We start from the raw sequence: 17,874 nt of genomic DNA on the forward strand, positions 1-17,874 counted from the left end.
TGTGCGTTCAGATCTGCACATGTGTCCACAGACTGTGTGTGCCCTAAAAGGCTTCTGGTGTTGCTGGGGGGTGGGGGTGGGCGTTGTCTCTTCTCCTGTGCCATCTCCCTCCCACCCCATCTCTGGTCCAGGTGAGCTGTCAGGTTGGATGTCTCCCAGCCCAGCAGCAAGCAAAGCAGTGGGCTAGCCGCCTTGTGCGTGCGTGCGTGTGTGTGTGTGTGCACTGAATGCCAAAACCCCTCTCCAGCTTCCGCCTGTGAATCATTCCTCGAGCAGCCCTCTTGGCCGCTGAGATGTGGTCCACTGGAGGAGCAGCTCTGCACTCTCCTCTGCCTGGCTCCCACATGCTGCCGCTGCTGGGGCTTGGCCAGAGACAGCGCTCCTGTTGATGCAGAGGAATCCCCCTTGGCAAGCCTGTGAGTGCCCTCCTGGGTCTCTTTCTCTCTTGCTGGGGGGGGGCAAGGGGAAGAGGAGGGGGCCCTCATGGGTGGGCAGCAGGGCATTCTTGCCGCTGGTGGAATTGAGGAAGCCTGCGCTCTGAGGCGGAGGGGGCAGGTGGTGGTTGGGAGGGGGCTCGGTCACAGATCCCCCCTCCTTGCTTTCCTAGCCCTCCCCATGCTCTCCTGCTGGACTGCAGAGGCCAGGAGAAAAAACAGCAGCGTGTGTGTGTTTGTGCGCGCGCGCACCTCTCCTGCCTTTCAGCCTCGGTATGCTGCAGCGAGCAGACTCACCTGCGCCTCTTCCACCTTGCTGCTTCTGCCTCCCTGGTCTAGCAGAGCATCCGAGTGGAGAGAGGTGTTAGCTAGATAAAAGGAGCCACGGGTCGGAGAGATCTGTGTGCGCTGGCTGTGGGTTTGACTTTGGCTGCTCTGCAGTTTCCTTAGCGACAGAGAGGATGAGCTTCTCTCTCTCTCTCTCTCTCTCTCTCTCTCTCTCTCTCTCTCTTTCTCTCTCCCTTTTTCGGTGGCGGTGCCCATCTTAACTGGAAGATCAGCACGTACAGAGAGCCCTATTGGGTGGGTCAGAGTCCAGCCTGCTTTCTCACAAAGCCTGGGCAGCAGGGCAACAGCTTCCTCTGATCTCTGCCCCCCAGCCCCTGGCCTTCAGGGATGCTGCCCCTGGACATGGAGGTTTCATTGAGGGAGCTGTAGCCTGGCCCCTTCTTCTACGGGTGCTGAGGTTTGCCTGGCAACAGTTGGGCCCCAGAGGTTTTCCCAGCGTGGCCGTGCTCGGCACGGAAGCAGGCTCAGCAGACCAAGTTCTGGTTTTTAAGATAAAACCCGAGGACTCAGCCTGCCTGCAAATGCAGCCGAGAGAGAGGGAGCTCTTTTCTGCATTTCTGCATGAATCCCCCTTTGAAATCCTTCCGCAGGAGGCTCACAGCAGCAAGGCAATCCTGCCTTGTCTTCAGATTCCATTAATTTTATGGGGTGTATGTGTGTGTTGGTTGGTTGGTTTTGACTGATTTTGTGAGCTGCCCCAAGCAGTAGGTACTGGGGGAGCAGGTTATACATATTTTTAAAGAAATAAATCACCCTGAGTCCATCTAGCTTAGTATTGCCTACGCAGACAGGCAACAGCTTCTCCCAAGGTTGCAGGCGGGAGCTTTTCCCAGCCCTACTTGGAAATGCTGCCAGGGATTGAACCAGGGGCCTTCTGCATTCAAAGCAGGGCCCCATCCCCTGATTTATTTATGAAGGAATATAAGAAGCTGCTGCCTGCTGAGTCAGACCTGTGGTCCATTGAGCTCAGGATTGTCTACCCTGACTGGCAGCGGCTTCTCCAAGGTTGCAGGCCAGAGTCTCTCCCAGCCCTACCTGAAGATGCTGTCGGGGACTGAACCTGGGACCTTCTGCATGCCAAGCAGATGCTCTGCCACTGATTTATGGCTCCATCCCCTAAAGGGAACACCTTACAGTGCTCACCCATGTAGTCATAGAAACAAAGGAAGCTGCTATATACTGAGTCAGGCCCTTGGTCTATCTAGCTTAGTATTGTCTACCCAGACTGGCAGCGGCTTCTCCAAGGTTGCAGGCAGGAGTCTCTCTCAGCCTGGGGCAAAGCAGAGCCTCTTCCACTGAGCTGCAGCCCTGTCTCCAATGAAGTCTGGAAATGGTCCTGCGAGGGGCAGTTGAAGAAACTGGGGGTGTTTAGCGTGCAGGAGAGGAGAGTTCATGAGAGCCGCCTTCGAATACCTCTAGAGCGTTCGAGGAAAAGGCTTGTTCGCTGCTGCTGCTGCTGCTGCTGCTGCTGCTGCTGCTGCTGCTGCTGCTGCTGCTGCTGCTGGCAGTTTAAGATTGCGTGGGTTTCCGTTACAAGTGGGCAGATTTTGGTTGGCCATTATGGGAACTTCCATGGGAAAAGCAGTCTGACAATGGAATCCGTGGCTGGGGTGGCCTCTCTGTCCCTGGAGGTCTGCAGGCAGAGGCTGGACAGCCATCTCTTGGGGGTGCTCTCACTCTAGATTCCCTGCATCAAGCTGCGGACTGGACTAGATGGCCTTGAAAACCCCTCTCTCTCCAGGATTTAATCGGTCTGTTATCCAGTCTAGCAATCCTTCTGCTCTTGGCTGTTTTTCTGCAGGATGGAAGAAGATGAGGAGGTTCCTTGTCCCATAGCCATTGCAGGCTCTCTGAAGCTGCTAGCCTCTATTCTTCTCAACCCGGCCGCTTAAGAGGCCCACCTGAAGACCAAGCCTGGGAGCCAGTCTTGTGGCTGCAAGCATGAATTGCCTCTTTGCTAAGCCTAAGCACAGAGGTGGCTGCCATTTATTGAGTCTGACCCTTGCTCCCTCTAGCTCAGGACTGCCTACCCAGACTGGCAGCAGCTTCTTCAGGCAGGCAGGAGTCTCTCTCAGCCCCATGTGGAGATGCTGCCAGGGAGGGAACTTGGAGCCTTCTGCATGCAAGCAGGCAGTTGCTCTTCCCAGAGTGGCCCCAACTCCTGAAGGGAGTCTCTTACAGTGCTTACACATGTAGTCTCCCATCCAAATGCAAACCAGGGTGGATGCTGCTTAGCAAAGGGGCAACGCATGCTTGCTACCATAGTACCAGCTCTTGGTTTTGCTTTGGCTTGCATTTGGGTGGGGGACTGCCTGTGAGCGCTGTATGATATTCCCCTTAGGGGATGGGGCCCCAGCTCAGTGGAAGAGCATCTGCCTGCTAGTAGCAGGTCAGAGGTCCACTCCAGATAGGGATGGAAGAGACTCCTGCGCGTAAAGCTGGGGAGCTGCTGCCTGTCAGAGAAGGCAATGCTGAGCTCGAGGGACCAGGGTCTGACTCTCAACCTGTGTTGCTAGCTTCGTAAATTCAATGCTTGTGCTCTACGTGTGTAGCGAATGTCCTGGCTCATTTGCCCTCGCAAAGGTGTGTGAACAAGAACCCTTTTCATTACAGGGCAGGAGGCGTATGAGGCATTGTGTGTGTGTGTGTGTTAACTCCAGTTGATAAATACTGGTGAAAAGGAGCATGACGACATATAGATCATAAGGGCTAAGGGAGGAGAGGAGAGTTGGTTTTGTAGTAACAAGCATGACTTGGGAACATAAGAACATGGACAGGATTCTCTCTCAGCCCTATCTTGGAGATGCTGCCAGGGAGGGAACTTGGAACCATCTGCTCTTCCCAGAGCGGCCCCATTATCCCCGAGGGGAAGATCTTACAGGGCTCACACGTCTGGTCTCCCTTTCATACGAGACCAGATCTCTTCTAAGGACTTGTCCCCTTAGCTAAGCAGGGTCTGCCCTGGTTGCATATGAATGGGAGACTTCATGTGTGGGCGCTGGGAGAGATTCCCCTGAGGGGATGGAGCCGCTCTGGGAAGAGCATCTGAGGTTCCAAGTCCCCTCCCTGGCAGCATCTCCAAGAGAGGCCTGAGAGAGAGATTCCTGCCTGCAACCTGGGAGAAGCTGCTGCCAGTCTGTGAAGACAAGACTGAGCAACATAGACCAATGGTCTGACTCAGTATATGGCAGCTTCCTATGTCCCTAAGAGGCAGAAAGGAGAGAGTTAGGTCATCAAAGGCTGGTGTTGGTGCAGGAACTGCACATTGAATGTTAAACAATGGGACTGAAATCCGGGTGGTGAAATTCTGGAAGGGTGCAAAAACTTCAGCGTGGCTGAGGTCCCGTGCACGAGGGCCGTAGCTCAGTGGCAGAGCATCTACTTGGCATGCAGAAGGTCCCAGGTTTCCTCCCTGGCAGCCTCTCCAGGTAGGGCTGAGAAAGACTCCTGCCTGAAACCTTGGAGAGCTGCTGCCAGTCAGTGCAGACAGTACTGAGCTAGATGACCAAGGGTTTGACTCTGTAGGCGGCAGCTTGCTATATTTCTGTGTTAGGGGATGGCGTTGTAGCTCAGGGGAAGTGCCCCTGCTTGGTACGCAGAACATCCTCGGTTCAATCCGTGGCAGCCTCTCTAGGTAGGGCTGGGCAAAACTCCCGCCTACAACCTTGGGGAGCTGCTGCCAGTCAGTGCAGACAATTCTAAGCTAGATGGACCAAGGGTCTGACTCTGTATAAGGCAGCTTCCTGCACTCCTGTGTTAAAGCTGTGCAACCCATAGCAAAGTAAATAAAATACACATAGGCTCATGCAGCATCCTCAAGTCAGATAAACGTAATCTCTTGCTGTTTCCGATTAGTTTAGTACCAGTTGTGGCTTGCCGTGGTGGTGGGGGAGTATGCTCCCTGCCCTCAGTGACAGTGGCTAGGGAGGATGGGTGTTGTAGTCCAAAAATCTCTGGGGACCCACGGCCGAGAAGCCCTGCCTGAGAGGCTGACCAGAGCATGCTTCTGGATGCACAAACCTCTCTCTTTTTCGCTTCTACAGGAGCGTTTTGCAACAGGTTCGCTTTTGATTTGGCGGATTTATTTATCATATTTATATATGTTATTAAAACCTGAAAATAAACCGGGGGGGGGCATATATCCCACACACTTGCTCTTTCCAATGTTGAATGTAGCTTGACTCGCTTGCCCGAGTCCATAAAACAATTTTGAAGGTTGCCATCTTTCAGCAGTGTGCCTCTTCTGTGTTGGTTGCAGGAGCTGTGGGTGGCCTGGATAGCCGCAGGATCTTTCAGCTTCTGCTGAGTCAGACCCTTAGTCCATCTGGCTCAGGGTTGTCTGCACTGACTGGCAGCGGCTCTTCGAGGTTTTCAGGCAGGAGTCTTCCCTGGCCTTACCTGGAGATGCCACCCAGGATTGAACCTAGGACCTTCTGCAAGCCAAGCAGAGGCTCTGCCACTGAGCTAAGGTCCATTCCTGGGATATTTCTGCCCTGAATACTGTGTACCGAGTCAGACCCTTGGGCCATCCAGCTCGGCATGGTCTTGCACTGACTGGCAGCGTCCTTCCATGGCTGCAGGCAGGAGTCTCTCCCAGCCCTCCCTGGAGAGGCTGCCAGGGAGTGGAGCTGCGACCTTTTCCATGCAAGGCAGATGCTCTTCCACTGAGCTACAGCTCCATCCCCTAGGGTAGGGGATGCCATTGTGGCTGGGGGTGATGGGAGTTGTAGTCCCAACAAGATATCTGACCCAAGGTTGGGAACCCTTGCCTTAGGGGTACATCTTACATCAGGCAGTGCACACATGTGGGCCCCCATCCAGATGCAGACCGGGGAAGACCGTGCTTAGCAAAGGGGGCAAGGCCAGCTCTCCTCAGCCTCCCACCCGCAGTTTCCCTCTCTCTCTTCTGACGGAAACCACACACACACACCGCCACTGACAGCAGAACTCTGTGCTGATTACTTTATCGATTTCCTTCCAGACAGCCCTTGTGCCCGAGTTCATTGACTTTTTGAAACGGGGCCTCGGGCATTCCTAAGGTGGAGGGCGAGGGGGGGATCCGGACCGGATTTCCTTGCAGTGCGTGCTTTTGCAGGGTGGGGCACCGCTTGGCCGCCTGGCTACCCCACACTTCTCCCTGGTGCCCCCACGTGGCCTCTTAGCCTGCGTGTGTGTGTGTGCGTGCCCCCCCAGGGGCAATGCACCCTCTTCCTCCAGCGCCCCTTGATGCCCTCCCTCTCCTCCACCAGGGAGGAACCTGGCACCTTCTGCAGGCAAGCAGACAAGTGCTCTTCCCCAAGTGGCCCCATCCCTTAAGGGGAAGCTTTTCCAGCGCCCATACCTGTCATCTCCCATTCACATGCATGACAGGGCAAATGCTGCTTGGCAAAGGGGACCATTCTCGCTGCCGCCAGACCAGCCCTCCTCCCATGTGCCCACCTCCAGGAATTCAGGTCAAGCCAAAGTCACTTTGTGTTGGATGATGCAAAACGTGACTGGGAAGAATGAGAAACGGGAGTCGTCCAGGCTTCTCTAGTGCCCCGGTCTGGAGCCAGTACCTCCTTTCCTGATCCTCCTCCCAATCATCGGCATCTGGGCCACTCCCCACAGAGGCTTCCCGGAGGGGTATCGCCACCCTCTTCTGCTGTCCTGTGGTCCAGTTTCTCCCCCCACCCCGCGCTTTGGAGCCTGCCGAATGTCCTGGAATGACACTCCGGGCAGCCAAAGAAGTGTGCCCAGGCTAGGGAAACGCCCAGGGGTGTGTTGCAGGGGGGCATGTCACAGGTGCAAGTTCTGCCGGCATGCCATTGCATACCTCTGAATGACAAGCCCCTTTTTCAGCCAGTCTCTTTGGGGCACGGGCTCTGGCCTCTGGGCCTCTGAGTGCAGTCGGTCTTGGCTCTGGCAACTGTCACACCAGCCTGCCTGCCTGCTTTTCTTCTCTGCAAGCCGGCCTGCGAGGAGCAGAGATGGGTCAGGGCTCCGCCACGTCTGCGCACAGCTTTCCGCATCTGCTTTCCACCTTGCCTCACTCACCCTTTCTGCTTCCTACCCACCCCAGCAGGGACCCTGTCCAGAGCTCCTGCAGTTCCTTTCTCTCTTTTCCTGCTGTCGCTCTGTCTAAGAAGAGCCACTCCTTACTAGTGCAGACATCCAGGGGCTGGAAAGGGCATGGGCCAGCACCTTAGCTGCACCTCTAGGCCACCCTCCGCAGCTTGGGACCAGTTGGCCTGGGAGAGCGCTTCACCCCATAGGTCCCCACTCAGACCCCGAGATCTTCTTCCGAGGCCCTGATCCAGTGCCCCTGCCAAATGAGGTGAGGCGGCCGGCTACGAGGGAGAGAGGGCCTTTTCAGTGGTGGCTCCCCGTCCGTGGAATAACCTCCCCCGTGAGGCCTTCCTGGCGCCGTCACTGTGTTCTTTTCGACCTCCCAGTTCACTCAGGCTTTCAAAAATTAGCCCTAAGTTTTTAAAATGTTTTGTATTTTGCATTTGGTGTGGTAAGTGGTTTGCCTTGTTTTGTGTTTGTTTATTGGGTTCTTTCTACTCTTGTGAGCCGCCCTGAGAACAATTCTGATGCAGCCGCTAACCAATCAAGTTCATTATTGTTGCATTGCAGGGGTTCTCAAAGTTGGCAACCCAGATGATTTTGGGGATGGGGTAGAGCTCTTGTTGCATTGCCCGCAGAAGGTCCCCAGTTCACTCCCTGGGAAGGACTCCGGCCTGGAACCTTGGAGAGCTGCCGTTTACTGAGTCAGACCCTTGGTCTGTCTAGCTCAGTACTGTCTACACTGACTGGCAGCATCTCTCCAAGGTTTCAGGCAGAACTCTTTCCCAGCCTTACCTGTGGATGTGGCCAGGGAGTGAACCTGGGCCCTCCTGCCTGCAGCTGTACAGGTGCTCCTCTGCGGAGCTACAGACCTTTGCCCCAAGGTGCCATCCATGGGTCTCCCACCCAGGCCCTGGCCACTGCACGTGCCCTTAGACCCCGAGGGCAGTCTGGACGGCAGGTGTTTCCTCTCCATCCTGCTGCCGCGCTGGCAGAGGCCGGACCGGTCCAAAGGGCCGCCTCCTTCACTTCCACCCTCTCCCTTGCCGTTCAAGGGAATCTGGCACCCAGCCACACATTGGGAGGCAGAAACCATGGCTTGAGATTCGTGCGACTCCTTTCCCTTCCCTGGCGGGGAGCCGGGGGTGCGTGTGGCATTCCTTCCAGAGGGGAACGCCAGTGTACCTGGAGCAGGAGGAGCGGGAAAGGGCCCAAATGGGGTGCTCGTGGCTAGCACAAGCAGCTCAGCCCAGCAGGCAAACCTGATGCCAGACCTTTTAGAGGGGGAAGGGGACATCCTAGAGTGTTAAGGGGCCACGGTGGGGGCCTCTCCTCCCACCCTTCCTCATTCCTCATTTAACCTTCTCTCTCCCCCCCCCCCACAACTGCTTTCCTGGAACATATTTGCCTTCCAGTGGCATTTTCCCAATGAAAAAACTTGGCTTGTTTGTTTATTTATTATTTATTTATTTAACACATTTGTATACCGCCCCAAATGCAAGTCTCTGGGTGGTTCACGACAAAATGGTAAAAACAACAGATAAAAAGATTAAAGCATTACAAAAAATAAAATTTAAAAGGTTAAAGCTATTAAAAAACCATGAAAATGAAGGAACAGTTGTTTCTTCTCTTTGCTGCCGCCCCTTGAGAAGTCACTGCAGTGCAAGATCACAAAGCTCTTTGGAGCCTAGGAAGCGGCCCGCTACCGAGTCAGGCCCTTGGTCCATCTAGCTCAGTATTGTCTACCCAGACTGGCAGTGGTGGCGGCTTCTCCAGGACTGCAAGCAGGAGTCTCTCTCAGCTGTATCTCGGACCCGCCAGGGAGGGAACTTGGACCCTTCTGCATGCAAGGATGAAGATGCTCTTCCAAAAGCAGCCCCATCCCCTAAGGGGAATATCTTACAGCACTCACATGTAGTCTCCCATTCATGTGCAACCAGGGCAGACCCTGCTTAGCTAAGGGGACAAGTCATGCTGGCTACCACAAGGCCAGCTCTCCTCTTGGAGTTCCAGTACCACGATCAGTATTCCCTCTCACAGGAATTCCCCGATGACGTTGACTACAACTCCCAGCATCCTCAGCTGCAGTAGCCTTTGCTTGGGGATTATGAGAGTTGTAATTAACAACATCTGGGAGTCCCTGCTAGAGGGAACATGATCCACTAGCCATCTTTTCACCAGATGTGTTTGCATACCCTTTTTTATTTAGCAAAAAGGAAGGCAGTGTTGCCGTTCTGAGAGATTGTGATCAGAGTGTGATGTCGCTACCGTGGCCTGAGCTGGAAACTGCAGCAACATCTTTAGAAGCTGTTGCAAAGTAGCCTGAGTTAACTGCCTTGGAGCAATGCCCAGCGTAGCCTCATCTCAGACCTGATTTTCATGTTCTCTTTATGTGGCTGAACATAAGACGCTGCCTTCTACTGAGTCTGACCTTTGGTGCGTCCAGCTCACTATTGTCCACTCTGGCTGGCAGCCGCTCTCCCAGGTTTCAGGCAGGAGGTCTTTCCCTAGTGGAGATGCGTGTTGGGGGCTGAATGTGGGCCTCTGCTCTAGGCTCTCGGCACTCCTCAAAATGCTCATAACCGGCTCCCCTGCCGTTCAGCCCTTCATTGGCGGCAGCCGTGGGTGGCGGGGAAAATGTGCGAAAAACCACGGCCGACTGAGAGCTGCTTTCGTGGGTACCTCTTGGCTCTGCGGGAGAAGGATCTGAGAGGTTTGGGCTTATCTCTTCTAGCTGCTCCTTCCAAAGGGATGCCAGACGCACTGCGTACTTCAGGGGTTGGGGATGGGGGGGAGCAGAAGCCTTTGGAACCACGCACGGCCCCTCCCCGCTGCCTTCTCATGCCTTTTCTTCCTTCGTTTCTTGCAGGCAGCCTCCCCGTCTGGAAGGGCAATGAAGAGCGCCGCCAGGCCATGGAGCATGGCCTCAAAGCCTGGGAGCCATGGGGCGGAGCGGGGGAAGCTGGTGCCAGCCGCCTCCATGGGCATGAAGGCCTCCAAGTCCTCCACCTCGCTCGCCTTTGACTCTCGGCTCAGCAAGGTGCAGTCAGTGCAGTGGGACGAGGCAGTTCTCCGTCGGGGTGCCAAAACTCTGGAGCCAAGAATGCTCCGGGGCCCTCAGAGGTCCTCCAGACGAACCCCCTGCTCGGTGCGCCATCCCTGACAGATGCCGGTCCAGCCTCTGTTAGAAAGGCTCCCGGGAAGGAGGGCTCACCACTCCATGAGGCAGGCTGTTCTGCAGGGGAGAGCCAGTCTTGGGGAAGTGTGCACAGAGTGTCCCCTTTGCTAAGCAGGGTCTGTGCTTGGATGGGTGGCTGCTGTAAGATATTCCCCTTAGGGGATGGGGCCGTAGCTCAGAGGGAGCAACCCTGTTGCTCAGGTTCAATCCCTGGCAGCCTCTCCAGGTAGGGTTGGGAGAGACTCCTGCCTGGAACCTTGGAGAGCCTGCTGCCAGTCAGTGCAGACAGTGCTGAGCTCAGTGGGCCAAGCGTCTGACTCAGTAGACAGCCACTTGCTATGCTCCTACGAACATCTCTTACAGTCGGGTAATGTTCCTAATGTCTAGCCCAGAGGCAGGCATGAACTAACTTTGTCTTGCCAGCTGTTGTTCAGCTAAAAGTCCCATTCCCCCCAGCCACAATTATTTGTCATTCAACAACAGCTGAGTAGCCAAGGTTGCCTACCCCTGGACGAGTCTAAATCTGCTTCCTTGCCAGTTCAACCCATTGGTTCAGCTGGGCTAATGAGTAGCAGTACCATTTGTGGCCAGTATAGGGGTGGCGCTGCAGCCCAGGAAAGATCAGGCCAGTAAAACTTTGGTCGTATGAGCCCCTCGGGTGGGCAGAAGAGCCTCCCAGACCCTGTTCTTTTATGCCCTGGTTCAAGTTCCTGGGTGCCTCACATGCTCCCAAATACTTTTCACTAGACACATTGCCCTCGCACTCTCAGGCCCTTTCTTCACAAGGACTAGAAACTTGCTGGATGTTGGAGGCTACATTCTGTTTCCAGTTCTGTGCTCGTGGAACATGCCCACAGCCCAGACTATATTGAGAGACCAACATGCTCTAAAGGAGGGTTGCTCAGAGGCGAAACTCCTCAAAGGAGGCCGATCCAGAGCAGCGCCGTTTGTCCAGAGACTTTCCCCAGAAGCAGCAGCAAGGAGACACAGGCAGGCTCCTTTTCCTGCTCCCTTGGCTGGCAGAAGCTTTGCTCTAGCCGCGGGCCTGTCAGATGCCTGGTTTCCTGCAGCCGCTCACCGGCTTGGCTACCCAGAGCGGCTGCGTTCCGTCGGGGTCTGCAAAACCCGCGCTTTGCGTCAGTCCAGGAGATGAAAGGGCGGCAGACATTTGGGGAATCTGGAGGAGCGGTTTGATGTTAGCGATGCAGAAACCCGCAGGACTGGGAGTGTGTTCCGTTTTCCTTCTACGGCTCTTCTTCTGTTTGCCAAAATACTCCTCTGGAGACCAACTTGCAGAGATCTGTGGCGTGTAAAAGGCTGTAAGTTTCCTACTTTAGAGGGAGGGTGGGGGCAGGCTGAAACTGACCTTTTCAGGTGACCTGGGCGAGGTAAATGAGGCCACGCTCTCTCATTCTTAAAAACCGGTTCAAAACTCAAGCTTTCATTGGTGTTGCTTCGTGAAGCAAATCTTCCTGAGTTGGAGAGTTTCCTGGTCAAAGATTCTGGGTGGCTCTTTCGATACACAGCAGATAGAAAAAAACATAAGAAGAGCCCTGCTGGATCAGGCCCAAGAAGGCCTATCTAGTCCAGCACGGTGTTTCCCACAGTGGCCCACCAGATGCCCCGGAGAAGCCCACAGGCAAGACCTATGGTGGGGGGCATGCCCTCTCTCTTACTGTTGCTCCCCTGCAACTGGGATTTGGATATATCTTGCTTCTGAGGCTGGCGGTGAGTTATAGTCCTCAGACTATAGACTCAGACATGAATCACGTCCTGATTTTATGATGGAACTAGAACGAGAAGCCATTGTTTCCAAGTCACGAGAAGTAACCGCTCCTCACTAGTCAGACCTTGACAGGAATACTGGAGAGGAGAGCTGGTCTGGTGGTAGCAAGCATGACTTGTCCCCTTTGCTAAGCAAGGTCAGCCCTGGTTTGCATTTGAATGGGAGACGATATGTGAGCACTGTCCGATATTCCCCTCAGGATAATGGGGCCGCTCTGGGAAGAGCAGAAGGTTCCAAGTTCCCTCCCTGGCAGCATCTCCAAGAGAGGGCTGGGAGAGATTCCTGCCCGCAACCTTGGAGAAGACGCTGTCAGTATCCTCTTTACAAGGAACAGACTTCGTAAACACTGTCTTAGTTTAAAATTGATTCTAAAAGAAGTTTTAAAATGTGTTGTACTGTATTTTGTATTTTCTGCTGTAATTTGTTTATTTTGTGTTATGCATTTTAATTGGATGTTTTAATGGGGGTGTGTGTGTTGTGAGCCACCCAGAGAACAATTTGTTATAGGCGCCTTGCAAATAAAGTTTATTACAGCAGGAAATGACTTGACTCACAAGCCAGAAGTTGCCGGTTCGAATCCCCCCTGGTATGGGAAACACCTATATCGGGCAGCAGCATTATAGGAAGATGCTGAAAGGCATCATCTCATACTGCACGGGAGATGGCAATGGTCAATCCCTCCTGTATCCTACCAAAGGCAACCACAGGGCTCTGTTGGCCTCAGGAGTCAACACCGACTTGATGGCACACTTTACCTTTTATGAATTCATAGGAAGCGGTTGTCTACTGAGTCAGACCATCGGTCTATCTAGCTCAGTATGATCTGCACAGACTGGCAGCAGCTTCTCCAAGGTTGCAGGCAGGAGTCTCTCTCAGCCCTTTCTTGGAGATGCTGCCAGGGAGGGAACATGGAAACTAGATGCTCTTCTGCATCCCCTGAGAGGAATCTCTTCCAGTGCTCACACATGTGGTCTCCCATTCAAATGCAACCAGGGTGGACCCTGCTTAGCTAGGGGGAACAAGTCATGCTTGTGACCACAAGACCAGCTCTCCTCTTTAGTAGTCCTGGAACATTGCTGCCTGGGACACATGAAAATGTTGTTTAAAGAAACACTGCCTCTGAATATCCTAGTTTAGGCGCCGTGGTCAATTTCTAGGTATCATGGCTCTCTGGGATTTGCCCCCCACCCGCAGTCCCAGCGCCCTGAAATCTCCCGGCTTCTGCTCTAAAGGCTGGTGAGTGCAAAGCATCGTTTGGCTTAGTGTGATGAATGTCTGAATGGAGCCTCTTTCTCTCCCGCAGCTGAAGAGAGCCAGCAGCGAAGACATGCTGACCAAAACGGGCCTCCTGGCTGCCACAGCGGGGTCCCGGCTGAAGAAGACGGTCACCACGGAGGCCATCTCGGAGCTTGCTGAGAACCGGCTGAGGCCCAGCTCAGGTAGGGCCATGTGGGGGCTGCCGCCAGGGAAGCAGAACCTGGACTCTCCTCTGGGGTCAACTGCGTGTGCCTTGCCAAGGAGGCCTCTTTGGAGCGTCTGTTTTTGGTTCTGGGCACACTCGGGGAGAGAGAGGCTTTTTATGTGGGTTTTCCACATCTGGCTGACGCCAATGGCTCGGCTTCAGGAAACTGCTGGCTTTTGTTGTGGGCTCATAAAAGGCTGGAAAGGCCACCGCGCCAAAGATTGGGCGGAGGACCATCGGCCGATCTCGGAATCCGATAGATAACATTCTACAATGGCCGCTGACTTGGAGTTTAGTGCCCCTCATAACTCTTCCCCACCCCGTGACTAGGGGGACTTCCCCCCCCACCCGTGAGTAGCAGAAGGGAGACAGTTCAGGCAAAGTGGGGGAATACGTGAACATTTGCTCCATTTGAATAATTTATAGAGCTCTCTCTTTTGTGTGTGACATAAAGTACGCATTGTCCTGGTTGGGTTCTGGGAGCAAACACAAGTGGGAGGTGGAAACAATACAAATGTGACATTTCAGGACGAGGAGCAGGCCAGAAACATTTGGGAAGTTTGCTCCGATTTTGGGATCAGGTGCCCTGCTTCCTTCTGCGTGTGCTCCCTTGCCCTAGGGCAACAATGGCCAGCCTGAGGCTCTTCAGCTGTCGTCTGACTACAAGTCCCATCATCCAGAGCTGCGCTGTATGATGGGAGTTGTAGTCAGACAACAGCCGGAGAGCCTGTCCTGCTCTGTGGTTTGGGAGGGCAGTCTACGACGCATTGACTGTGTGTTTGATTCTGGGGGTAAGATTTGTGAGTCCGAGGGGCGAACTCAGCATGATGGTGGAAGTTGAGTCTTCAGAGCCCTCGGTGCCTTTTTTGTCCTCAAAAAGCAGGCCAGGGTGGGGAGGGGACTGGAGCAGGGAGAGGGGATTTGCACCCATGCCAATTATCTGACTTGAATCGGTCATGGAGCGTAGGGGCACAGTTCTGTGCCCATACAATTTTTACTTCTGCAACTATTAGGAATTTCAGAGAGAGGATTTGGCTGTGGACCATGGCATAAGGGGAAAGGAAAGAGCCCTGGTGGGGGATGCGAGCGACCAAGCAGCAAGTCCAGAGGAGGCTGACGGGTGAAGGAAAAGCCCCTCCTTGGCCTGGACACACTCCTGAGGCTCTTTCTGAAGAGAAACGAAGAGGCACCAAGGCTGCCTTTGGCCATTGAGGGCACTTGGTTGTTGGCTGTTGATGGCGCTTGGTTGGTGGTTGGGCATTGATGCCTAGCTGATGCAGTCCACACCTACCTGCAAGGTAGGGGCTTGTGAGTGTGTAAAGAGAAGCAAAAAGAGGCCGTTGGCCTGCAGCCAGTGAAAAAGAAGCCAAGCTGAGTTTTGGAAGCTGCCTGGCAGAAAGGATTTTTTTTTTTTTGGCGGGGATGCTACTGCTTTTGTGGGTGATGGTGCTTTGAAGACTGCTGCCGCCTGAGTTTCTCCCTACTCTTCCCCCCTGCTCAAGTGGGATATTTGTAAATGAACAGATATTACAAAAATAAGAATCAGTTAGTCTTCTTATGAGTTTCTTCCTCATAAGGAACCTGACCCTTGGAGTGGTGTGGGAGGCGTCTCCCTGGAAGTCCCTATTTCATGGGGAAAGGGGAATAGGAAACATTCTCGTTTTCTGCTGCCCATCTTGAATGGGGTTTGAACGCCAATACCCGCCCCCTCGCCCCACTTTGGTTCTTTTACCCAATGTGGCCACTAGGTGGTGCCAACAGTCGGCCGAAACATACATTGGTGGGTCTCATACAGGGACCTCTGGAGATTGTTGGACTACAGTCCCCATCACCCCCTGCCACAACATCCTTCGGCTGCAATGATGGGATTTTATATTCCTGGTGAAGTCTGGTGGTAGCAAGCAGGACTTGTCTCCTTAGCTAAGCAGGGTCTGCCCTGGTTGCATATGAATGGGAGCAGCGTTCTCTCTAATTTTTTCCCATCTGTGTGCAGAATGAATTTTGTTCTGGGCGGCAGTATTAAGGCAGTGTGTGCACACCTGCATTCAGAGTGGGGCCTTCCTGATTCAACCTAAGTGAGATCTAAAATTCACTGAGTGGACATCAAAAAACGTGTGAGCACATGCACACACCTTAGAGGGAACACTGAATGGGAGACCACATGTGTGAGTACTGTAAGAGATTCCCCTTGGGGGATAATGGGGCCGCTCTGGGAAGAGCAAAAGGTTCCAAGTTCCCTCCCTGGCAGCATCTCCAAGAGAGGGCTGAGAGAGATTTCTGCCTGCAATCTTGAAGAAGCCGCTGCCAGTCTGTGCAGACAATACTGAGCGAGATGGACCAAGGGTCTGACTCAGTATATGGCAGCTTCCTATGTTCCTCCGTCACTGCCCCCTCCGCCCCCATATGGGATATTTGCATCCATTCGTTAGAACATGAGGACTCCTGGACCTTGACTGTGTATGTATGTATGTATGTATGTATGTATTTATCTATTTATTATTTTATATACCGCCAGACTCTGAAGGCTCTAGGTGGTTCAGAAAAGTGAAAACAATGAAGGCAAACTGAAACAACCATTAAAACAACAATTTAAAACATCCACAAATTACTAAAAGCCAGGCCCAAAAGATGTGTCTTAAGGGTAGTAAAGGCAGGTGAAGATTTTGAATCACGAACTGCTCTAAGGAGCCCTTATCTTGGTGTGTATGAAGTCGCTGTTGACCACTGTAGGAAGCTGCCTTGTTCCAGGTCGTACAGTGGGTCCATCCAGCTCAGGATTACCTATGCCAAGCCTGCCCCACTTAGCCTGTGCCAGCTGTTTTGGACTACAACTCCCATCATCCCCAACCACAGTGGCCAATAGCCAGGGATGATGGGAGTTGTAGGCCACTATCTTCAGGAGGGCCGAAGTGGAGCAGCCCTGGCTGACACTGACTGGCAGCAGCTCTCCAAGGTTTCAGGCAGGCGTTTCGCCCAGCCCTGCCCAGAGATGCTGCCTGGGATTGAACCCGGGACCTTCTGCGTGCAAAGCAGAGACTCTGCCATCTACAGTCCCATCTCCTGGGAAGCAGCTGCCTGTTGAATCAGACCAGAGATCTGTTGTGATCAGGATGGTCTACCCTGATGGGCAGCAGCTCTCCACGTTTTCAGGCAGATGCTCTACGGCCCCATCCCCAAAGGTGGCACAAATGGGTCTCTCGTCCATGCATCGGCAACACCAAGAGCTGCCTTAACTTCAGCAGTCTGGCTGCCTCATGTGCCTATAGACTGTGCCCTGGGACCCCACAGGCTTTCTGCTATGCCTGCCCCTTCTCCCAGCTGTCTCTTAGGCAAGCTGCTAGTTTTGCTGCTGGCACCTGGAATCCGGACACACCTCACCTGCCCATCTACTGCCACATCTGCTGAGTCAATGTTTGATCTTCCAGCTAGTTGGTTGGCTCCGAAGGCCCAGGCTTCACCCATGAGTCAACAAGCATCCCTGTAAAGCAGCCTGGGAAGATAAACAAAAACTCCCTTGCTGATTTACAGGGGGTGGATTGAATCGTGGCGCCCTTTCAGGGCTGCCAGAGCACAGTGCTTGGAACAGACAGGCAACCCTGCACCCTCTCTGTTACCAACAGAACTTGCATGAGGTCAGTGGGAAGCCGGGCCCTTTGAACAGCTTCCAGATGGCAATAACACACACATTTCCACACGCAATCTTGCTCCCAGTATGGACACCCCTGCAGGCTTATGTGCTCCTTCCGACCGTGATCTTGCCCTCTGTACACGCACTGAGCTGGGACCTTGCACGATTCTTTCAGCTCCTCCTGCTGGCCAGCTCTTGCATTCGGAGAAGAACTCACAAAACTAGCAATGGAAAAGGGTGAGGGTGTTCTTGGAAGGCAAGAGCTGCCCAGCAGGTGGCGCTGCAAAAATTGTGCAAAGTTCCTGCTGGGGGTTTGTACAGAGGTGATGTTGGTGTTAGGAACATAGGAAGCTGCCTTAAACCTTGGTCCATCTGACTCAGGATTGTCTGCTCTGACTGGCAGCGGCTCTCCAGGGTTTCAGGCAGGAGTCTGTCCCCGCTCTACCTGGAGATGCTGCCAGGAATTGCAGGATGCTGCCTTCAACTGAGTCAAACTCTTGGTCCATCTAGCTCAGGATTGGCAGCTTGGATTGGCAGCATCATGCAACCCTGCAAGGTTTTTGGCCTCAGAGCCCTCCCTGGAGATGCTGCCAAGGACTGAACCTGGGACCTTTTGCATGCAAAGCAGAGGCTCTTCCGCTGAGTTGTGGCACTGCCGAGGCAAAGACCTCAGCTAGCGGAGTGGTGCATAGCTTCAGCTCAACAAAGAATTAGTTGTGTGTGGCTTCGCTCAAGGTCACTCTCAGGGCTCACCGGAGGGCTGTGTCCGAGGGAAGCTGTGACCTTGCTGCTGCTTTCTCCGATGGGTGTTCTTTTTTCCTGAGATAATGGTGTGCCTTGGCTAGCTCTATTGCAACAATTCTCATTCTCTCTCTCTCTCCCTCCCTCCCTCTCTCTCTCATATGTGTGTACACACACACACACACACACACACATGATGAACCTGGAGGAAAGCCTTCTTGCCCAATTTAGTTAGCAAGTTGCTTCCCC

The 17,874-nt window shown here is 53.7% G+C and overlaps 1 protein-coding gene across 11 annotated transcripts in view; it reads left to right on the forward strand.

Moving 5' to 3' along the window:
• Nucleotides 1-17,874, forward strand: part of LOC128336001 (cytospin-B-like) — a 114,671-nt gene that overhangs the window by 15,967 nt on the left and 80,830 nt on the right. For 5 of the 11 annotated variants that reach the window (XR_008311805.1, XR_008311806.1, XR_008311807.1 and 2 more), the window contains exons 1-3: nt 280-416; nt 9,700-9,870; nt 13,098-13,233. Coding sequence is in view for 8 of the 11 variants with exons in the window: in XM_053275027.1 (XP_053131002.1) it covers nt 9,724-9,870; nt 13,098-13,233 (283 nt within the window). In the remaining 3 variants the exon portion in view is untranslated. Of the gene's footprint in view, nt 1-279; nt 417-9,699; nt 11,328-13,097; nt 13,234-17,874 lie in introns of those variants that run through there. The other 6 variants (XM_053275028.1, XM_053275030.1, XM_053275031.1 and 3 more) reach the window with 3 other exon arrangements.

This window comes from Hemicordylus capensis, chromosome 12, assembly GCF_027244095.1.
Source record: "Hemicordylus capensis ecotype Gifberg chromosome 12, rHemCap1.1.pri, whole genome shotgun sequence".
NCBI classification, from domain to species: domain Eukaryota; kingdom Metazoa; phylum Chordata; class Lepidosauria; order Squamata; family Cordylidae; genus Hemicordylus; species Hemicordylus capensis.